Raw genomic sequence first — 24353 nt, 5'->3', positions numbered from 1 at the left:
TATCTTTTGTAATTAATATCTTTAGAGCATTGTAGGTTAGGACACTGTCCGTGGGGGAGCATTCAATTGAAAATGTGAACAATAGTGTCAAAACAGGAAACGTGTGAGTTTTGTGAACATGTGTTGCCAAGAGCTTTTTTTACACAACACTGTAATGCTATATAAAGGTAGCACAGATATGTAACGGACAGAGACCCCATATGGGACACAAACATCACATAGGAACGTGATGCACAGACCTCACACCTAGATCCCACACAGACATCACACTCAGACCTCACACACAAACATCAAGCACAAGTAACACACACAGACACCACCAGCATCCCTTCTTCCATCACTGCTCCAGCCCTCTGAAGGATGAAGGCTGTCTTGGGCTCTCTTCTGGCTGCTGCCCTCCTTGTGGGCACAGGTAAGACTTTCAATAAATTACACACGATGGATCTACACCTGTGTGTGGCTGTACATACCTGTTACCTGTAGATCTACCTGTGTGCAACTCTGCATGTCTGGTTACATCTGAATGTACCTGTGTGGGGCGAGCTGTGTACACCTAGTCATTTCCAAATCTACCTGTGTGTGACTGTGCATGTCTGGTCACATCTGAATGTACCTGTGTAGGGCGAGCTGTGTACACCTAGTCATTTCCAAATCTACCTGTGTGAGACTGTACATGTCTAGTTACATCTGAATGTACCTGTGTAGGGGCGCTGTGTACACCTGGTCATTTCCAAATCTACCTGTGTGTGACTGTGCATGTCTGGTCACATCTGAATGTACCTGTGTAGGGCGAGCTGTGTACACCTAGTCATTTCCAAATCTACCTGTGTGAGACTGTACATGTCTAGTTACATCTGAATGTACCTGTGTAGGGGCGCTGTGTACACCTAGTCATTTCCAAATCTCCCTGTGTGAGACTGTGCATGTCTAGTTACATCTGAATGTACCTGTGTAGGGGCGCTGTGTACACCTAGTCATTTCCAAATCTACCTGTGTGAGACTGTGCATGTCTGGTCACATCTGAATGTACCTGTGTAGGGGCGCTGTGTACACCTAGTCATTTCCAAATCTACCTGTGTGAGACTGTGCATGTCTGGTCACATCTGAATGTACCTGTGTAGGGTGAGCTGTGTACACCTGGTCATTTCCAAATCTACCTGTGTGAGACTGTGCATGTCTAGTTACATCTGAATGTACCTGTGTAGGGGGTGCTGTGTATACCTAGTCATTTCCAAATCTACCTGTGTGAGATTGTGCATGTCTGGTTACATCTGTATGTACCTGTGTAGGAGGAGCTGTGTACATCAAGTCATTTCCAAATCTACCTGTGTGAGGCTGTTCATGCTTGTTTTTATTTCGATCTATCTGTGTGGGGCTTTACATTTTTGTCACCTTTGGATCTTCCTGTGTGGGCCTGTGTATGACTTGTCATCTTTATATTTACCTGTGTGGGCTATAAACACCTGCTCATCTTAAGGTGAACCTGTGTGGGGCTGTGTACAACTGATAATTTTTAGATGTACCTGTGTGAGGTTGGGTATGGCTGATCATCTTTAGATCAACCGGTCAGGGTGTGTAGATGCCTAGTCATCTTTAAATCTACCAGTGTAGTGTACAAGTCATGGTGTACAAGTTGTGCTGTATAAGTGGTGGTGTACAAGTCACGGTGTACAAGTCATGAAGTACAAGTTGATGTATAAGTTGTGGTGTACAGGTTGTGGTGTATAAGTCGTGGGGTACATGTCTTGGTGTACACGTTGTGGTGTACATGTTGTGGTGAACAAGTCATTGTGTGCAAGTTGTAATGTACAATTCGTGGTGTACAAGTTGTGGTGTACAAGTCTTGGTGTACAGGTTGTGCTGTACAAGTTGTGGTGTACAAGTTGGGGTGTACAAGTCTTGGTGTACAGGTTGTGCTGTACAAGTTGTGGTGTACAAGTTGTGGTGTACTAGTCTTGGTGTACAGGTTGTGCTGTACAAGTCGTGGTGTACAAGCTGTGCTGTACAAGTCGTGGTGTACAAGTATGGGTGTGTAAGTGGTGGCTTACAAGTCGTGGTGTACAAGCCTTTGAGTACAAATCGTGATGTACAACCCGTTGTGCACATGTCTTGGTGTGTAAGTGGTGGTGTGCAAGCCATGATGTACAAACCATGGTGTACATGTTGTGGTGTACAATACACGGTGTACAAGAAATGGAGTACCAGTCGTGGTGCACAAGTCTTTGTGTACAAGTTATGGTTTACAAGTCTTGATGTACAAGTTGTGTTATACATGTTGTGGTGTACAAGTCATTGTGTTCAAGTTGTAGTATACAATTTGTGGAGCATAAATTGTGGAGCACAATTTATGCTGTAAAAGTCGTGATGTAAAAGTTATCTTGTACAAGTTATGATATAAAAGCCGTGGAGTGTCAGTCGTGGTATACAAGTTGTGGTGTACAAGTTGTGAAGTGCCAGTCATTGTTTAGAAGTTGTGGTGTACAAGTCATGGTGCATTCATTCCTTTTGCAGGAGGAAGGGTTCGTCACCACAGCGGTAGGTAATGGCCACCAGGGCATTGAATCTCCAGACTCTGTCCAAGAGAACTTTCCCCATGTGCTCAGAATGGCCTTGTCTCCATGCCAATATATTCTCATTAGTGTGCAAGGACAGCTCCTTTCTGTACCAACACACCTGCCAACAGTGCTGCTGGGTTGTATCACTAGGAGTTTGATGACTAGAAAAGTGTATTATATTCTATATTTTGCTTTCAAAGTGGTGCATAAAAATGTATGTAAGTTTAACTTTCTGCTCGATGTCTCAAGGTCATGGTGTCATGTGTTGTACCAATTTGATGCGCATATTGCTGTACAGTGGCCAGTGTGTGACATGTACTCACACTCGCCAGTGCAGTTGAATGAATGAATGAGGATCTTCTAAAGTGCACAGCTACCTCGGCGTAGGTGGGCGGGCCAGCAGCTACTGACTGAACAGCCAGGTCTTTAATGCTCCCTGTAATTCTGTTTCTGATTCCAACATGCGGAAATATAAAGTGAGGGTGTTCCATATTTTATAAGACTGCACCACAAAGGACCTGCCACCCAGTCATGCTTTGCTGTATCAAGGCACTCATAAGATTCGCAGATTGTTTGGATCTCAAAACTCAAGTTGGCTAGTAAAGCTGCAACCTTTTATGGAAGCATCTGGGTCCCAAGCTTCTGGTGGCCCTAATTACAAGCATCAATGACTTGAATTGAGTCCTCCTGCTTATAGGAAGCCAATTAAGTTGCTTTAAATGTGGAGAGATGTGGTGGTGCCCAGGTACCCTCCTAATTTGCCTTGCCACAGAGTTTTGTATAACATGAAGCCTGTGCAACAAATATGCAGGTAACCCCAGGTAACATAGTCCAATTGAGATGTGACTAATGCATGGACTACTGTCTTCCGATGTTCCTCCGGCAGAAAGCTTAAGAATTCCGTAATTGCCCTCATCTTCCAGAAAGAAGTGGAGGCAATATTTTGTATATTGGCAGAGAAGGAGAGCTCTTTGCCCAGCTTAATACCCAGATTGCTAGCAGATTTTGAGGGGGTGGAGGTGGATTCAGTTCTGAGGGCCACTTCAAACAGGGAGGAAGAGGAGATGCTTGGCTACAATACAGTATTACAGCAAACAAATGATGGACAGAATGTTGACAATGCAAACATTCTCCCCCAGTCAAAAGATCTAGGTTAAATCCATTGTTCTTTTGCTCACCATGCAACCTCAGTTCAGACCCAGCCGTATGCAAATCAGTCTTGACCCTGTGCCTCATGGGAACAGTCTTGACCCTGTGCCTCATGGGAACAGTCCACACTGAACTGCCAAGCCAGGTCTTTCCGGGGCCGGCAACAAGCATCCTGGGACCCGTTTCAGGGTATGTCACCCTTCTTCAGCCAGGCTAGCTTGAATCCAGTGGCACAGTGAGCAAGGGACCAACGTCTGGGCATACCGATCCCACTTAGGGCGAAAAGTGTTACAGCAAACAAATGATGGATGGAATGCTGACAATGCAAACATTCTCCACCAGTCAAAAGATCGGGGTTGAATCCATTGTTCTTTTGCTCAACGTGCCACCCCATGTCAGACCCAGCCGTTTGACCCTGTGCCTCATGGGAACAGTCCAGACTGAACTGCAAAGCCAGGTCCTCCCTCCACTGGAAACAAGCATCTTTGGACAGGTTTTGGGTATTTAACCCTTCTTCAGCCAGGCTAGCTTGAATCCAGTGGCACAGTGAGCAAGGGACCCATGTCTGGGCATACCCATCCCACTAAGGGCAAAAAGTGTTACAGCAAACAAATTGATGGACGGAATGCTGACCATGCAAACATTATCTCCCAGTCAAAGGATCTGGGTTAAATTCATTGTTCCTTTGCTCACTCCGCCACCCCAGTTCAGACCCAGCCGTATGCAAATCAGCCTTGACCCTGTGCCTCTTGGGAACTCTGCAGACCGAATTGCCAAGCCATGTCTTCCCTGAACTGGAAACAAGCCTCCTGTGACCGGTTTCAGGGTATGTCACCCTTCTTCAGCCAGGCTAGCTTGAATCCAGTTGCTAAAAAACAGAACTTCTATTTTCTCAGCTTTTAATTTCAGGCAGTTTTTATGCATCTAGTGTGAGATGTCTTTTAGGCAAGACTTGAAGTTCTGAAACACCTCCAGTGAGTGTTCTCTAAAAGAGAACACCAAGTGCTGAGTACTCAGCTGAAGCACAGTGCCTGGCCGCCATGAGACAATGAGTGCCTACTTCACCAGATCAAGGGTAAATGACACAGTTTAGCTGCTGATGGGGGAGGGGAGATTAACATCACCATGGGAGAGGCAGACACACTTCTGAGGAAGAAACCCTGAAGGATCTGTGACGTACATTGTGTCACATGCACACCTGTTTGAGCCCTAGGACGAAATCCACTTTTTTAGTCCAAGTGCCCAACAAAGACCTCTTCACACCAAGCATGAAATATCTCCCACAAGATAAACATGTAAACAAAGCATATTTGTGAACAACAATTTTTGTGACCACACTTTGTCCACCCTCCATACCAGTGGGAAATGGGACCCCCCGCAATTCTTGCGGCGGTCCCGCACATCCCATTAGGACTTGCAGGCGCATTCCGCATTTTTAACATTGCAGCGGGCGGTGCTGAAAGCACCGCCCGCTGCAATGCTAAAAATGCCTGTTGTGCTTTTCAATGCACACCCCGTGACAGGCACCGCGCGGTTCCTGCCACGTTGTTCATTGAAAGGCAGGGGTACCCCCATGTGCACCCCAAACCCCCCCAAGGTCCATGGGGGCCTGCAATGGTCCCCCCAAGCAGACTCCGCATACCGTTCTGTGGTGGCAATGCCGCCACGGAAAGGCATGTTCAAGGCTGCATTATAATATGGCTGGGAGTGTCTTTCAGACACCGCCACCATATTGAACCCTTTTCCGCCCGGTCGACATGTCGACCGGGCGGAAAAGCGGCGGACGGTCTTTCCGTCCGCCGTGGACCCCCCAGCCATTGTAATATGACAGGGGGTCCTTTCTGCAGGGATGGCAGGTGGATTGCTCCTGCCGGGCCGGCGGTGACTACCGCCGGGCCGGCGGGGGCAAAACGCCCGCCATCCTAATGGGGCTCAAAGTATGTGAAACTATATTTAACAGCGGCCTCAGACTCTGGTATATTGATATCATGTCAAATTAATACAGGTTCAGAGAGGATCTACAGCAGAAGCACCACAGAGGGCAGCATGCCGGTCCTATATGCAGAGCCACTGGAATGATGCGGTTGTGCAGCTGTGGTGAAATGTACATAATTATAGAATTGCCACATCTGCTACATAATCTGCAGACTTTAACCAAGAAAAAGGATTTGTTTCTAGCTCAAACGGTTGAGAAGTTAATAAAATGAGGTATGGTGTGTGGCAGCTCAGTGGAAGGCCCTGTGCACAGCTGAACCGGTCAGCTTTCTGCAGCCTATTGATATATTTGGGTGTTCAACAGGTACTAATGAGGTGAAACAAATACCCAGACAGTGTTAACAGCAGCCTGTGAAAGGCTCAGAGGGACACACAGACACTGTTTCATGGCCTTAGAGTGAGAGGAAGTGAGGAGTGAATGGGATGCACCTCTCACCTGTTCTTTCTTCTTCCCCAGGTCATGCCTTAACTTGTTACACATGTGATACAGTTGCAAACAATGCCGACTGCATGACGTCAAGCAAATGCGCCACTGGATTGGATTCTTACTGCATGAGCTCCTACGCATCCGGCTCAGGTAAGGGGGGATGACCTTCAAGGGGTGAACCGACCTCAAAGTCACTATAATAATTTGACCACAACACCCTAGTAGCTTTGCCTCAGAGCAGACCGGGTTAACCGAGGGCAAGATGTAAAATTCCCAATCTGTAAGAAAGACAAAATGTAAAAAAATAGAAATCCCAAACTGAATTAGACAAATAGAGTAACATTTAATAAACAAAATGACACCAAATGTCAAAAGATCATTAGGGGCAACTGTTGATATGAATATTGAGTGGAAATCACAGTGAGAAAAAGTAAAGTGCCAATGATACTCTATGGTCATGGGAGACCGGGACTAAGGTGCGATTTCAGGCCGACCACAATGGTCGGATACACCAAGGTCCGCATTTGCGAGACCTGACGCATCACTGCATCGCGTCAGCGACGCGTCAACATGACCTGCGATTTGCTACGTCATTTTCACATGCCATGCATGGTCTATTTTTATGGTATGGAGCACCATAGCATAAGGATCAGGCTGCATCAAAAACAAGCATGTGCAATGCAATCGGTCTCACATTTGTGAATGCTAGAGCTATTGGCATTGTAAATAACAATGGGGCATATTATCAAGACAGGCGATAAATGTATCGCCGTTTTAGCAGCAGAAAACTGCCCATGTTAAATGTGAAGGACATCTAACCTGGGCTTCAATTGGAATTCCATAGAGCATATTAGCAAGCCCATCATCGCCATTTTAGCTGTGTTTTGAGAGTAGTTAGAGGGAGTCGTGGGGGTGGTCAGCACGGGGAGATTGATTGGCGGCCTGAAATCGTGCTCCTGATTGAAGGTTGTGTTGATGTGCTACAAATAGCAACATTATGCTTGGGATGAAGGGCCAATAACGGCTAAATACTCCAGTCTTAGTGCACAAGTGCATGATGAGACTGCCGCTTCCGACTACCGCAGGCCATCCCCTAACCCTCGGGATTATCAAAAATCTGCATTTACCGAAATGTGCCCGTGAAGTCCAAACGCACTCGTTATTTCAAAGTGTAAAAACATTGTTGTGTTAAACGTTCTGAGCATGTTGCTTTAGGGCCCGTAGCTACATAGAATACTATATTACCACTTTTAAGAAATCTTGTTTTTGTCAGGTGTGTGCCAAATACAAACAAGCATTGGCAAATCATGAGTGAGCTCTGCCTAGAAGGAGTGGCCACTTGAGAAAGAGGAAAGAGGGAAGAACAGGATAGGAAGGATCAGCAGTCAGATGTGGCGTAACGGCCACAGCGGCCGACCTTGAAGGTGGTGAACCACGTTTGGATCTCAGCATCGACTCAAGCAATCTGTGATTGTGCACAAATCATTTAATTGCCAGATGCTTGAAGATTGAATGTGTCCATCTGTAATGCAACTGATGATCATGTAAGGCACTCTGATCTCTTCGGATTGAATTTGTGCTGTATTGCACTGAAAATTAAAAAGAATTTTTTTTAAAGCATCCGCCATGCTTAAAGATGAAGCAGTCAAGCTGAATGTAATCAAACATATAAACCACACACGCTGCACACGTCAACCCATTAATCAGAACAAGTAGTGGAGACGAGAGAAACAACAAGCGGGCATGTGCAAAAGCAGCAGCTGCGCTTAAACATGAAGCGCTGTGGTCATGGTGATTATAAGCAAACAAATAAACCACACCCGCTGTGCATGTCACCTCCTTAACCGCATGCACGCTAGCGGTTTTCCTAGTGCGCGCTGCGATTTGAAAAAAGCCGCGTTACATGACGAGCGAGCGTGCGAGCGGCACAACTCATGACGAGCTCAGCTCGTCATGAGCGCGGAAGGGGTTAATAATGACAAGCAATGGAGCATGGAGGGGGAAACCAAATGGCGTGTGAAAAGCCAGGCGCCAAACTGCCGAAACACATATATCAGAACACAATCTGAGGCAGGAAATAAAAAAAAAAAAATAGTTCTCCAAACTTGAATATGGGTGGATACAAGTATAGTTTGTCATGTAAAGTGGCATCTTCATGTGTTACCTACTTTATGGGTGTGCTTGCCTTTTGTGGTTTGGAGTACTCTTGGCTGAATATTGGAACCCTTTCCCATATTGAGATATGGCAATCCTGGCCTGCCCCTTGCATGCAGTACACAACATCACATTGCCTTGCTACAGTGGGTGATGTTATCCTAGGTGCCATGGTCCCAGGATGGCCAAGGGGTCCTACAACATGATTGCTGCATGCCTACACCTACTAATACATGAGGGGTTGGTATTTAACTGCTAATTACAGTGTGCAAAGTGATTTCAGCTGGTCAGATTCCTATTATACACCCACTGCTTCATTTCCTACTCCCGGGTTTTTGAGGCATAGGAATTTCGACACATTTCTGGCTCTGCGCGCCGCTTGCAGACAATGGGTCAGTTTTGGAAAAACTCAAATATCACAGCGTCAGTTTTACAGTGGATTTTAGATGGGGACACCTACCTTGCATATATTAATTCCTGCGTGCTTCTGCTGCAGGTATTTTCCAATACAGGCCAACTAATACTAATAATTTTGCCCACATCTGATTCTTAATTGCTGGATATGCTTAAATTACAAAGAGGCCAATTTAGAGATGCTAAATCTATATGCAGCACACACAATTAGGTGGAATGAACCCAAAGTCAGATATGAAAAGTGCTGGATTTTCAGAAACCAATCAAATGTAGTTATATGATTTACTAACCCAAACTATCAATAGAAATTCTCCAAAAGGTAGACGATTAATAATTACATTCTGGCAATATTTATATTAATTCAGGGCACCGAGTTGACAGCAAGATGATTATTGTTATTCCAGTTGCCACAGCTGTGGTTTTCTGTTGCCACAGCGCCTAGATTCCAGTGTTATGCCAATGTCTGCAACTTTTAAAAGGGAAGCATCACTGCTATGGAAATCTTTAACACAATCGGCGCTGCGCATTTTCCCGCTGTGCGCTGAACTTTTAAAAAACCCGCGGTTCATGATGAGCGCAGCTCGTCACGAGCGTACGAGAGGTGTACCTCTCGTCATGAGCGTCGAAGGGGTTAAAATGCATTTCTGTTCAAATCTATCATCTGCATTTTTAGATTGGGATTTGCTTGTCACTTCACCCTCAATAAACACACCGCGGAAATTGGGGTCAAAGGGACATTTTTAAGACCAGCCACAGTTCAAATCCGCAAATATCACAATAACACTAACCAACTGAACTGAGGGTCTTACAGATATCAAGCCACAAATGCTTCAAAATACCACACACAGAGTTCAAGGAGTCAAGTGAAGAAGGGAATAACAGTACATAAAGGAACCAGAAAGCATTGAGCAGAGCTTGGATTCCCATCAATTATCAAAGTGATCAATCTTATCATCTGGTTGTCCAGCAATATGGATGGTGTATCTCTATGGATGGTGTATCTCTATGGATGGTGTATCTCTATGGATGGTGTATCTCTATGGATGGTGTATCTCTATGGATGGTGTATCTCCTGATCATGGAGACAGACTTCCAACATAGAGATTTGCTCAATGGAATCTGATGGAGGATCCCGCCAGGAGTGAACCAGACTATCCAGTATTTACAGTCTGTGATCACCTGGGAATCAGAAAGCAGTGCAAAAAAACAAAAAGGTGTGAGAGATTAAAATAGAGTTGTGAGGAAGAAATGCAGAATTTTTTTTTGTGTTATCACCTCACCCTCTAATCTAAAAACAGAACAGTGCAAAGAGCAGTATTAACAAATAACTGCTAGATTAATACGGCCAATCTCCATGTTGGAAGTCTGACTCCATGATCAGGAGATACACCATCCATATTGCTGTGACTTCGCCCTGACAAGAATTGTGGTTTTTGCTTGAATAGGGTTTCACCCCCCTCAAACAATTATCCAATTTCTTACACATACATCGAATCACAAGTACATGTTGTGAGACTGGTGTCCTATGGTTTAAAATATTACTGCTCATGTGCAACAATTTATAAATCATGAAGTATAACAAACATGAGCCGCTTCTTGTGGCCATCGCTAAGGACATTGTGGACACCCTAAACACCTGTTTGGAGGGACTCCTTAAGAAATGTGTTATCATTGAAAAAATGGTTAACGGTCACAATTTGCTTTTGGATAGACACAATGAGGGCCTTCTTGAGCCAGGGTCAGGAAGCTCAAAAAGGGAGCCCAGGGCTAGCGTGTCACCTGCTGATCCTATGGTAGTCCCATTACCTCCCATCCAATTGGAAAACCCTAGGGTGCCACAAAGGTTGCCCTGAGAGAATAGGCCTAAGGGCAGTAATATTCATCTAGATTTACCACCAGATGCAGCCCCGTTAGTGGCAATTTTCGTGGGTACTCCCCCATTGAAAATAGGAGAGCGTGAGTGCGCAAGAGACCTTATAGTTAAAGCACGAGCCTGGTGTACGGACTCATGTAGTGAGAGCAGTATCTCCAACAGGATCATTTCAGCCAATAGGGTGGGGTGGATTGGGAGGGTACCGAAAATGGTGCAGGGGGATTGCGTGATAGTCAATTTTGACAGGGCCGGTGTGGCTGAAAGGTTATTCTGGGACGGATCTGGAGTCTGGAGCAACGATCACCTAAGACCGTTGCCTTTAGGCTTCTTTTACCCTCCCATAGTAAGTCCACACGGTCCGCATTGTGCACCCATAGGGGGTAAGAGAGGGCCGCATCCGGTAAGGGAGGTGAGGTTAGGAATGCAAAACCCTTGCCATCAAGCATCAGTAGGTGCGGGCCCAATGACACACACTGGACCCAAGCTCTCTGAGTCACAGCAGCACGCACCCCCTGGTCAATACATATCTGGAACAACAGATGGGTGTGGGCTGGTTCTTAGCAACAGTTTTTCCTCACTTTCGGGGCTAGAGGACACAGATTGAGTACCTGCACCACCATTAGCACACTTAGGAGAAGAACCTAGTCCCACTTCTGACCCAGAGGACGTATGCAGGCTATTGAGTTGGAATGTGGCGGGTGTTAGAACTAAAAGGGTCGATGAGGCATGGCTTGCTTTTATTTCTTCGCATGATATTGTAGCCCTTCAGGAATCCTGGGACATATCACCTAGTTTCTGCCTAGATGGTTTCTCGAGCTTTGTGGTGCCAGCTGCCCCCAGTGCTGCGGGCAGAGCCAAAGGTGGCCTTATTCTGCTTTTTTCACTAAAACTCAAGGGGGCTTTAAAAGTAATTAACCAAGCTTTGCCAAATCTTTTGTTAGTGGAAAGGGTGATCTCCCCAACCCTGAAAACTATTTTTATCAACTTTTATAATGCAGGAACCCAGGATAATAGTAATGATAATCTCGTTATCCTGGACCAATTTTTGTCAGAGGTCAGTCTAGATATACACACTAATATCGAATTTGTCCTTATGGGCGATTTTAATATCCATCCATGTACCTTGTTATGCGGCACAATTGATTATTTGGGACAGAGTGGCCCAGACATTATGCACTTTGAGCATTCTAAAGGGGGAGAGGCATTAGAGGAGTTATTGGCTAATTCCAATTTGTTGGAACCTGCCAGTGGCTCAGGTGGACCGAGGCTCAACACTTTCAAAGGGTCGGACCCAGGATCCATTATCGATTATATATTTGTGTCACCTTCGATTTTACACAGTGTTGCTTCATATAGAACCCTGATTTCCCCTTTTAGTGATCATAATCCTGTTCTATTGGAAGTTTATTGGGGGATTCCATGGGCCCTATGCCGCCCTCTGTTAATTCTAGGGTGAGAACCCTAAAAGTGGTGGACCAGAGTAGACGGCTGTAGTGGGCTAACGTGGTGCCAGATGACTTCTATGAGGTATTGTTCCCCAAAATTGAAAGTGCTGTGGCAATCTGTCAAAATCTTAGTGCAGAAAAATGTGAAATTCTGGGGGCCTATGAAGAAATTTGTTTACAAATCTCGAACCAGCTGACAGTAAGATTGGGGAAGAGTGGCAACAAACAACACCGCTGGTTCGACTCTAAATGCTCCAAAACACATAGCGCCCTCTTAGCAGCCTTAAACCATAAGCCTAGAAATAGGGAGGCTGTATCTATCCTAAGGAGGGAGTATAAGCAGGCCATTAGAGAGCATAAGGAGGGTATTAAGCAAGTCGCATGGGAGAAGCTACTCTCAGTTGATGTTATGCTGGATAGTAGCCAATTTTGGCAAGTGATAAACCAGCCCCTGTTCTCTGGTCAGGAAAACATGCTTACGGATTATGTTATTCCTGATGACAGGTGGCTCGCTCATTTTAAAATTGTGTACGGAGACTCATCGCCTGGGTCACATGGCCCCCAAGCGACAACCTCAGAGTATGCCCCGCTAGTTTTCACTACCGATGAGGTTGAGAGAGCCATTTTAGAAACCTCAAAAAACAAAGCACCAGGCCCAGACGTAGTGCCCGCAGACTTTTATCGGCACTCTCCAAAGTTATGGGCAGGAGTGCTATCTAAAGTCTTTACAGCCGCCAATGGTAACGTAATTCCTATTTCCTGGGCCACCTCAGTTATAGTACCAATCTTTAAAAAATGCCAGAGGGAGGACCCAGGGTGTTACAGACCCATATCCCTTTTAGATTCTGCCATTAAAATATTGGGAAGAGTCCTTCTGACGAAATTAAGGGATAGTGTGGAAAGCTGTAGGGGTATAGCTAATGCCCAGTATGGGTTTAGGGAGAAGAGAGGTACGGTCGAGCAGTGTTCAAACCTACATCTTTTGCTTGCAAAACACACTGTAGCCAAGGAGGGGTCGCTATTTCTGGCCTTTATGGACCTCTCCTCGGCCTTCGACCTGGTAAATAGAACTAAATTGTGGGACATCCTCTTGAAGATGGGTATAGATGGGGCCTTGGTAAACTTTATGGCATCACTACATCAGGAATTGTTTGCCAAGGTCACAGTCACCAAGGAGGGTAGATGTACGACCCCCTTCAGGTCCATGCGAGGGTTGAGCCAGGGTTGTATCCTGGCCCCCCTCCTCTTCACAATGTACATTAATGGCCTAAGTAGTCATCTTGAGGCAGTACAGGGCGATTTTCCACTTATTGGAGACGCTAAAATACCTGCCCTCCTTTACGCGGACGACGCAGTACTTATAGCCCGTACAGGTGTCGGACTGCAACGGTTGTTGGATGCTTTCGGGGTTTTCATGGACCAACTCGATCTAAAAATAAATGCCAACAAATCGCAAACTATGGTAGTAGGCCTCCATTTTAGAATGGTAAAAAAGATGATTTTTAAATGCAAGGAGGAGGTGGTCTCAAGAGTGGCTGTTTTTCCCTATCTAGGAGTACTCTTTGACGAGAGAGGCTCATGGAGGCCACAGGTCAGAGCCAGAGGATTAGCTGTGGTAAGGTCAACTGCCTCACTCATGGGGTTTTCCAAAAGGTTAGGGGCTAGGCCGATGCAGGCAATGTTAAAGATCTATAACTCCAAATGTGTAGCAATTGCAGTATACGGCTCAGCAGTATACGCCTCCTACTTCCACAACAAGATCGCGGACATACACAACAGCTTCAGCACTCAACCGAGGCACGCCACGACTGAACCACCGCCCCCCACCACCACCCTCCGCGCCTGGACCCCGATCAGCACCGAAGACACCGTCCGCACGATGAACTCCATCCACTCTGGATCCCCGACCGACCCCTGCCCTCACCACGTCTTCAACAAGGCCGACGCTGTCATCGCACCCCACCTGCCGGAGAGCTGGAAGCACGCCAAACTCAGCGCTCAACTAAAGAAGCCATCAGCCGACCCCACCGACCTCAAGAACTACCGCCCCATCTCGCTGCTTCCGTTTCCTGCAAAAGTCATCGAGAAGACCGTCAACAAGCAGCTGACCGCCTTCCTCGAGACGAACGGATCGCTCGACCCCTCGCAGTCTGGCTTCCGGGCCAACCACAGCACCGAGACCGCCTTGATCGCAGCCACCGACGACATCCGAGCCCTGCTCGACAACGGAGAAACAGCGGCCCTCATCCTCCTAGACCTCTCCGCGGCCTTCGACACTGTCTGCCACCTTACCCTAGTGCGGCGCCTCAGCAACGTCGGAATCCAGGAGAAGGCACTGGAATGGATCATCTCGTTCCTCGCCGGAAGGACACAGAGAGTCCGCCTCCCCCCGTTCAGATCGGAAGCCACCGAAGTCATCTGTGGCGTTCCTCAAGGCTCCTCGCTCAGCCCAACCCTCTTCAACGTTTACATGAGCCCCCTCGCAGCCATCGCACGCCAACACAACCTCAACATCATCTCCTACGCCGATGACACCCAGCTGACCCTCTCCCTCACCAACGACCCTGCCACCGCCAGAGCCAATCTACACGAAGGGATGACAGACGTAGCCAAGTGTATGATGAACAGCCGCCTGAAACTGAATTCGGACAAGACGGAACTCCTCATCCTGGGATCTTCACCCTCCGCCTGGGAGGACTCCTGCTTGCCCCCCGCCCTGGGCAGCGCACCCAAACCAACAGACCACGCACGCAACCTGGGCTTCATCCTAGACTCCTCCCTCTCCATGACCAGACAAGTCAACGCCGTCTCCTCGTCGTGCTTCAACATTCTGCGCATGCTACGTAAGATCTTCCGGTGGATCCCCACCGAGACCAGGAAGACAGTCACCCAGGCCCTCGTCACCAGCCTTCTGGACTACGGCAACTCCCTCTACGCCGGAACCACCGCCAAACTCCAGAAGAGACTCCAGCGGATTCAGAACGCCTCAGCACGACTCATCCTGGACATCCCCCGACGCAGCCACATCTCCGGACACCTGAGAGATCGGCACTGGCTCCCGGTTAACAAGAGAATCACCTTCCGTCTCCTCACCCACGCACACAGAGCCCTACACAACCAAGGCCCAGGATACCTCAACAGCCGCCTCAACTTCTACGCTCCCACACGCCAGCTTCGATCGATCGGCCACGCCCTCGCCTCCGTCCCCCGCATCCGAAGAGCCACCACAGGAGGAAGGTACTTCTCCTACCTGGCCGCCAAGACTTGGAACTCCCTCCCGACCCACCTCCGCCTGACCCAGGACCACCTTGCCTTCAGGAAGCAGCTCAAGACCTGGCTGTTCGAGCAGTAGCGGACCCCCCCCCCCCTAGCGCCTTGAGACCCTCTGGGTGAGTAGTGCGCTATATAAATGCTTTGATTGATTGATTGATGGGGTTACATAAAAGACAACACCATTCAGAAGGTGGAAAATAGGTTTTTACGATTACTGCTGTCGGTTCCTCAGTCCACCCCAACCTTCTCGACATACGTGGAGGTGGGTTTGGACTTTGTTACCGATAGGTTGAGGCTGGCCCCAATAATTTTTTGGCTTAGGACTTGGCTGAACAGCGAATTATCTTTGAACCACTCTATTATGGCTGATGTCATGTCCTTAGATCATTCCAATAGGGTGCCCTGGCTGGAATACATAAAAAGATCCTTAGTAGAGCTGGGTCGCCCAGAACTTTTTTATTCACCTTCCTGCATTAGGAGCGAGGATATTGGTATGATCAAAAAGCAATACATGGAGGGGGCCAGATTGGCACGGGAGGAAAGGGAATTGAAGAAGCTAACTGTAAGATCGCATTACTTGCTTCTGCATTCTCCCTCAATGGAACCATATCTTGCCACTGTCACTAAACCGTTCCATAGGTTCCTGTTGACCAAGTTCCGTTTTAACCTAATCCACTACCAGTTGGACAGCTATCCTAAATGGGCGAAACCTGAGGCAGCCCCATTTTGTAAATGTGATGATAGATCCGTACAAAACACAATGCACTTTATTATGTTTTGCAGGTTTTTCACTGTGGAAAGGGCTAAATTTGTGTTACCTATTTTAAGAAAGGAAGGCTTTACCCAGGTAAGGCCTGCTGTAATTTATCTCCAGCTTCTAGGCAGCACTTACGTTATATTTAGCGTTGCTAACTTTTTGGTAGCCGCAACTAGATCGAAATCTCGCATAACACGAACATGCTTATTTTTAACATTGAGCTGGTCTGTTTTATTCTTTGAAATGAAATTTTTATAATCAAATGTACCTAGCAATTTTATAATTTTTGCTGTTAAATCTGTTTTATTATGTGTTATTTTGTATTTTAAATGTATGTATATACATTTTTTTTATACCTTTTATGATTTTAGCAATCGAATAAAGTGTATTTGACTGACTGACAATCAGGAGCCTTGTTTTGCAATTATTTGAAATCTGATTTAAACTTTCTTTAATGTTGCCCTTTGGTGAATTTTCGTTTGTCTCAGTGTAAGTAGACACACAGTTAAAACATTTCAAGTCATTGTGTTTGTAAGAATTTTGTGTATCTTTGCTTCATCAGCAAATATAACTGAATTCAGTTTTGAAACTACGTTTTTCAAGCATTTGATGACATTACCATGGGTTTGCAGACAGCATGAAGAATTGTTTGAAGATCCACTACTGGATTTATAAAATTGTTGGGTCAATATAAGAAAGGATGTGACTTAATTTCTAGAGCGTCCGACTTTGAAGATGCGGAACCAGGCTCGAGCCTGGGCCTGGGCGTCGGCTCAGCTTCCTGTGATTCTGGGCAAATGAATGTGTTTGTCTGTAATGTAACTGACACTGTGGGTGAGAAGTGTTCAGTTTAAGAAGTGGTTAGAGCTATTCCTACATTTGTTGAGAGCTAACTGAGGACCACAGTGAATTGAACTCGGACTTAGGATGAGAGAGTGCTCAGTCTAGGAAGGGTCTTCAAGCACAAATAATATTAATAATCCACATTTGTAAAGCGTGAACAACCACCCGTAAGGGTCTCCAGGTGCTGGGGCCGTCGGGAAGATTAAGCAAGCTATTGCCCAGAATCACATGGTGCTGGGCTAATCTGCCAACGGCGCCGGGGATTGAACTGTGATCCCCAGATTCCAGCACCAGTCACCCTGGCCGCAGCGCCACACCTCTCCCTCGAGCACAAACCATGGCACAGTGTTAAGGGGACCCCATAACAATTATGTGTCGAAACGTCTCGACTCTTAGGCGAGACAATTATAGAAATAATGACCATTGAATGTAAGGACATCAAACAAGACAAAGATTAAATTAGGTCCTAATATGTTTCAGCATAGCCTCCTGTAAAAACCACGCACCCGCCTCCCCCTCAACAGAAGAACCTCACATTTACTTTTAAGGTTGTGTAGTGTTGGCTTTCTAGTTGTTTCCCTAATGTCATCATTTGGAATGTTATCACAGTTTGGAATGTTATGTTCTGATGCTAGTGTCAGTTAGGAACAGAGGATTGAGCTGACTGGTGACAGCTCCTGGTGGGCATTTACTAGGGAATTTACTAAGGAATTTAACTGAGGATTATTCTTACCATCTTATCTTATATGAACTACCACCTCAAGTCAACTTAATTAATAAATACATCTTTCTACAAGAGCCTACGTGACCTGATCTTCATTTAACATCACTACAATTTCCTAACTGACACTAGCATCAGAACATAACATTCCAAACTGTGATAACATTCCAAATGATGACATATGTGAAACAACTAGAAAGCCAACACTACAGGTTGGTCCTAACTAATTTTAATTGAATAGGACTGTATGCAAGATGCTATCACTGGCTCCAGTAACTAAAAATATTTTTACAAATTTATGAATATATCTCCCTTTACTTTCTCTTTTTTAACAGAAGCTGTTCTCTTTAACCAGTGGCAGATTCTTAACTTTTTCTAATATTGAAGAATGGCTTTTGATGCTCTTTCATGTGAAAAATGCATATCTGTATCTGCCTGTGCATTGTGTTGTAATGAAGTTTTTATTGCTAATTGAAGTACAATATACTTGTTCATAGTGCTTCTAAGATTGTAAAATGCATGATGTTGTTTAAATGATATGACTAGGGTGGTGCACACTATGTATGCATTCCCTTGAATGGTGCAGGCCTCTTTTTAAGCCTTACAAGTGCTCCAGGTTTTACATATGGGGCACAGGTTCCACTGAAGACCAAGCAGAGTGCAGCTGATAAGCAGAGGTTAGGATATGGCATTGACTTGCAGAGACTGCCTTCCAAAGGGTGTCAGACTCTGTCTACCTCCTGTGTTTCTGTGTTTATTGATTCTGTAATATTGACATTGGGGTACATTTTGAATAATCCTTGTACTTATTTACAGGGGCTTCATACATCAGCAAGAGCTGTTCGAAAACCTGCTCAGAGGGCTCGGCCACTCTTGCAGGTGTAACAGCTAAAGTTACCTGCTGCAGCAGTGACCTGTGCAATGGAGCGAACAGTGCGAAGCTCAGCACCACGCTGCTCTCCCTGGCAGCGGCCATCAGCGCCCTCATGGTCAGAGCTTTGCTTTGAGGTGAGGATCTTGGAACTGTTTACCTTTCACAGCCTCACATTGGCTGCAGATGGGGCAAATTAACTACGGGGTAACTGCAGAACCCCTGGGAGCTTTCAGATATGTGAAGCCCTCCCGTAGTTGGTGGCTGGACCTTTTTGTTAATATCCAGGAGGTGTAAGTTGCTTCTTCTCCAAGTGTCTTCTTCATCAATGGATCATGCTTGTTACAGTCCATTAAGAAATAAATGCCCCAGTGAGGAGCTGTGTATGTGGGGGCATGTGTCCACCAGTATATGTGTGAATAAATTGTTACTAAAAGCAGCAATATTATGGTTATCTTAAAAAGGGCTTGTTTATCTGGGTTCTACGCAATTAATACAGTAGAGACAACAACCTCCTCTCTCGGAAGAGTCTGAGGTCTGTCGAGCTCTACTGCCCCTACACACCTCTGAAAGAGAACATAACCTTTGTTGGAGCTCTGCTCTGCATTAACCCCTTGCATGCGGCGATCATTCTCCCGCTGTGCTGGGAGAAGGGGGGCGCGCACAGCGCCCCGGTGCTCATGACGAGCTCAGCTCATCATGAGCCACAGTGGTCGTGTGCTCATGACGAGCTCGTCATGACGACACCTGTTTGTGTAGAACGTTCGCACAGCAGGAGAGTTATCCCAGCGTGCGAGCGTTCCAACGGTCATGACGAGCTCAGTACATCATGAGCAACGGTGCTCGTGTGCTGAGCTTTTTAAAGAAACAAGGGGGACCCAAAAGGTAGCAGAGGACCATGGGAATAAGTTATTTATCGGAAACAAAGGTCCTGAGCATAATTAGCAATATCAACAACAATGTAACATAGACCACGATCGGAACTATATATTTTTCTCCTGTCCAGCCGGACCAGGATTTGTTTAATCAGGATTAACAATTAAATTGAATACAATAAACAGTAGTTACTTAGAGTAGGGCACAATCCTGTACCATATTGGTGAAAGGAAGAAGTGAGGAAAGATGTATGTAGGTGATGGGGAAGGTCATAGGAGAAGGATTGTCCTCCACTGTTGCTCCGGCGGATGGGGAAAATGTGTGCGAAGGCAAGTGAGGCAGAGCACAGGTATCTAAATGGTTGGTGGATGTTAAGGCAGTGGTTGATGTATGCTGGTCCAAAGTCATGGAGGGCCCTGTAGGCATGTGTCAGCATCTTGAATTTCCATCTTTTCTGGATGGGGAGCCAGTGGAGGTTCCTGAGGTGGGGGTGATATGGGTCCATGTGGGGGGATCGAGGACGAGTCTGGCGGCGGAGTTCTGTATTGCCCTAAAGAGATGCAGTCATCAAATGCTCAGATACCAGCTGTCCATCCTTCACAAGGCTATAAGCAAACCATTTCCCATGGCAGAATCAGCTGCAACTCTACAGTCAGAAACCCGGCGGGAACTGTGTATTTGTCAGTGAATGTCTCACTGCCAGTAAACTATAAATGGTCTCCATATTCTTTTTGTCCCAAGAGGGGCAGGGATGAAGGTAAAATGATATTGTCATGATCACCCTTCTTGGTATGTGCTAGGGGGAACAAATCATAAGCCCACACCAACCAATCGACCATGACACTATCAGACAGTTTGGGTGAATGTTCACAGGCAAGGAGCTTGTCATGAGCGTTCAAGGGGTTAAAGAGGCACTGAGGCCCTCTTGTATGAGAAAGTCACACAGTGTGATGCCGCAAGTCTCCTTGCTGCGCTGCATTACAGAAAAAGGGCAAGAATGTGCTGTATTTATGGCAAAACAGCACATTCCTGTCCTTCACCCTGCGCTGGAGCCCTTTTGGCAGCCTGGCACCAATGCAGATACCCTTACAAGGGTGCCTGTGTTGTTGGCAGGATTGTATGTGTGCAGGAAGGGGCAGCGTCCTCAACAAAAACAATCCTGGGAGGCATGTTCCACTTTAGAAGAGGAAAAAACGAGGAGAAATGGAGATATTTTCTCCTCATTACGCCTCACCTAGGGAGAAGTAGGATTTTGCACTTCCCCAGGTTTACAAGGTTTTGTAAATCTGGGGATGTGTCAAAATACATGGAAGTTGCGTGGAAGGCCTTCCGAGGGCTGAATGACAAAAAAGGAGATTTGTGCTCCATTGCATTACTACAGACATTTGAAGCCACTTGGAGCCTAGCAAAGTGTTGTGTAGTGCAAACGTGACACAACCCTCTCATAAATAACTTTTCTTTTCTTAGCTCTGCTGACCTACACTGGTCTACAAACCTCTTAAACAAATATTAACCTTCTATCTCTGAGATCTGTTAAACTCCACTGATCCTTTAACCCCTCCAATGCTCATGATGAGCAACGCTCGCTAGCGGGTCTAATTTCCCCGCTCTGTTGAGCGTTCTAAAGAAACGGGTGTGGCCGTGACGAGCTCAGCTCGTCATGAGCACACGGCCGCCATGGCTCATGATGAGCTGAGCTCATCCTGAGCACCGGGGCTCTGTGCGCACCTACCCCCCTGCCCCCCCGCCACCCGCAGCACAGCGGGGAAATTAGCCCCGCAGGCAAGGGGTTAAACCTTTTAAAGATGCCCTAAACAATCTCAAATCTCTTCTCCACCAAGAAAGAGTAACTCACCTATCTCTGATCTCTTTAAGATGATACATACCATTGATTTCATGACTGTACTCAGGGCTCCGGTCACTCAGGGCTCTTACAAACCATTTCTAGAGACACTAACTAATTTCAGGGCTTTTTTCTGCATTAAAGAGACACTACACTTATGTCTGAGTGCTGCTAAGCTCCCCTGCTCCTCCGTCTTCCCTAAATTGGCACTAACCGTCTGTCTCCCAGTTGTACTCTGCTCACTAGCTCCCACCAATCTGGTCCAATAACCTTCCAACTATCAGCTCTCTTCAGCTTGCCTTCTTTTATGACATTTTTAAGGTGACACTAATCCTTTAACTCTTAACTCTGCTCAGCCCTTTTGCACTTACAACCCTCTTACAGAGACACTAACTTCCTATCTCTAGGCTCTGGTTAGCTCTCTTTCTGTTTGAAACCTCAGAAAAAGACAGTATTTCACTGTTTTTAGATTCTGCTCACCTCAATATGCACTCCTACAAATCTCTTAAAACATCACTAATCCAGTGTTCTCTTTTTCATATTGGTTGATTCCTTTTCACCTTATTCTGAAACCTTACCATAATTCCTAATATTTACCTGTCAGTGCCAACAAGGAGCTCCTTGAACTGAACCTGAACAGCATGTCTTAGAGTTGCCATTCATCTTTGCTTTGGGTACACAGTCCCTTATGCATTCTTGATGTTTTTTTCATGTCTGTGCTAGAAACTGAATCTAATCTTTGTCACTGCAATGAGGTAGTGTGAGGACATGGTGTTGTTGTGCGACTTCACCCTTTAATAATGGCATCTGGCACTATTCTGCCCCATCTCAACAACGCAGAACTCTTCTGTCAGTGTGTGGAGCTCCCTATCCCAACCACAGGTGTGGCTACTTGGGGGCTACCCATTTAATAATGACGTCTCCCTCTCTGTCCAAGAAGCCACCCTTTCTGCCTAAACCAAAGAGCAGCCCCTCCTTAGATTGAATAGCATTTGCCCTTAGAAGGTGGCTTCCCCTTTGAAGCTCCAACATTAGGGCACATACCCACTCTGCCCACCCTAACAGGATTCTTGATTCAAGGCAAAGGACTGCATGGCTTGGCAGTTTGAACTGGATTGTTCCCATGAGGCACAGGGTCAGACTGATTTGCAAATAGCTGGGTCTGAACTGGGGTGGCAGATTGAGCCCAAGAATGATGTTGGATTCAACTCAGATCTGTGACTGGGGGTGAGTGTCTGAAAAGTTTCAGCGCTCTGTCCATCATCCCCTTGTGTTTGTGATTGTACACTAATGGCAGTTCCCTAGAGAGTCCCACAGGGCATTTATGCCCAGTTCTCTTTAACATGTCCACGCAGCCCTTCGTGGTCATCGTTAGTTTTTCTTGGGCTGATGCCAGCTCCCTGTTATGTTATGTTATCAGATATTTATAAAGCGCACAGCTACTCCCAGGAGTGTCCCGGCGCTAGGAAAACAGAGGCCACATAACAACAAACAGAACATTCCTTTAAAGTGGGAACACAAAGCTGAACGAGCCATGTTTTTAGACTCCTCCTAAAGGTAAGGTAGTCCGGAGAGAGAGGTAGGCTATTCCACAGGCGAGAAACCACAGCTTGGAAAGATCTAGCCCCTACCCGGGAGAGCAGGACCTTCAGAGCTGAGATCAAAAGCTGAGAAGAAGATCTCATGGTACGCTCTGGTACATAAGGTTGAAATCTTTCACTAAGGTAGTGAGCTCCAATCTTATGAAATACTTAAAAAACCAAGATTAAGGCTTTAAAATGGATTTTTTTCCGCAACGAAAGCCAGTGTAGAGAGGACAGAAGCTGAGTAGTGTGAGTCCTGGGACCTGTCAGAAAGATGGCCCTCGCCGCCACATTCTGAATCAGAAGGAGCTTGAGATACAGGGAATTAACATAGTCCAATCTGGAAACCCCCAGGGCCTGGACCAATGTTTTCCTATAGAGGAACTGAGAGCAGGGGGAGAACGTTCCTCAGCATTCTCAACACCCAGAAACAGACCCCAACCGCAACTTGACCCCTAGATTTTTCACGATGGTGACAGAAGACAAGAGTGGGGACAAGAGTGGGGACATGTCCTGCGGCCACCAGGTATGCCAAGCTGTATACGGACATGGACCAAAGAAGATGATCTCTGATTTTTCAGAGTTACACCTTAATTGATTGTGTCTGAGCCAGGAGAAGGCTTCAGAGAGGCAGATGTTAATTAAGTTGCTGTTAAATTCAACACCCTTCTCGCACGTAAATAGCAGCTGGGTGTCATCAGCATATGACTCTATTTTGGATCCGTATTTCTCGGCGAGGAGGGCGAGAGGGGCCATATACAAATTAAACAAAGTTGAACTCAATATTGAGCCCTGTGGGACCCAGACATACTTGTTATCCCAGTGGGGTGAGACCTCCTCGATACCGTTGTATAAAATCAATAACATTGGATTCTGGATTGAGAACTCTTCGTTCTGAAATAGTGAAACAGTGGTATTCTTGATGTGATTTGTTACTTGAATGCCTTGGCATCTTGTTGCTGATTGAGGTACATGGGAATGGAGAACTCTGAATGAACCATTATTTTGCAGAAAACAGCCAAGTTTTCAGCATTTTCCTAAACATCAGTAGGTTAGGTTGGAGTCGTAAGGTGGACGGCATCTGATTCCATAGCTTAGCCGCACAAAGTGACAGGGTACGGCCCCCACCTTACCTTGCGGATTTTCGGATTGCAGATGAGGCCCATCATTGTGGATCTGAGTGTTCTGATGGAAGAGTACCTAGAAAACAACGTGTGTATCTCCCCAGAGATTCCTCCGTAAAGGCCCTTATGCACCAGACAGAGGGTCTTGAATTCAGCTCGTTGCTGGACAGTGAGCCAATGCAAGGTCCTGGTGGCAGCCGAGTTGGAGAAACCCTTAGGGTTGTTCATAAGTAGTCTGGCTGCGGCATTTTGCAGAGATTGCAGCTTCCTCCTCTGCACCTTATCAATTCCTACAAAGTGCGAGTTGCAGTAATCTAACTTAAAAAGAAAGAGTGCCACTACAACGGTCTTTTGGGGTTCATGTGGAATGAATGGAAATATTTTTCTTATATTTTTCAAAAGGAAAAAGCAGGAAGAGGTGAAATGGTTAACTTGGGCTGGGAAATTGCG

General features: G+C 46.2%; 1 protein-coding gene across 1 annotated transcript; it reads left to right on the top strand.

Moving 5' to 3' along the window:
• The first annotated feature begins 213 nt into the window (after positions 1-213).
• LOC144826920 (prostate stem cell antigen-like) lies at positions 214-18613 on the top strand. The gene is made up of 3 exons (XM_078685381.1): positions 214-412; positions 6157-6276; positions 18423-18613. Exons 1-3 carry the CDS (start codon positions 361-363, stop codon positions 18611-18613), a joined length of 363 nt encoding a protein of 120 aa, XP_078541507.1. The 5' UTR covers positions 214-360.
• The last annotated feature ends 5740 nt before the right edge of the window (positions 18614-24353 follow it).

Source organism: Lissotriton helveticus, chromosome 4_1 (genome assembly GCF_964261635.1).
Source record: "Lissotriton helveticus chromosome 4_1, aLisHel1.1, whole genome shotgun sequence".
In the NCBI taxonomy this organism is placed as follows: domain Eukaryota; kingdom Metazoa; phylum Chordata; class Amphibia; order Caudata; family Salamandridae; genus Lissotriton; species Lissotriton helveticus.
The sequence above is the reverse complement of the archived record's forward strand: the minus strand, read 5'-3'. Positions and strand labels throughout refer to the sequence as shown.

Bases quoted from the DNA above. Each gene is read 5' to 3' on its own strand.
- LOC144826920 (XM_078685381.1), top strand. From the start codon at position 361: ATGAAGGCTGTCTTGGGCTCTCTTCTGGCTGCTGCCCTCCTTGTGGGC. The intron at 413-6,156 runs GTAAGACTTTCA...CTTCTTCCCCAG, and splicing joins TGCCCTCCTTGTGGGCACAG to GTCATGCCTTAACTTGTTAC. The intron at 6,277-18,422 runs GTAAGGGGGGAT...ACTTATTTACAG, and splicing joins CTCCTACGCATCCGGCTCAG to GGGCTTCATACATCAGCAAG.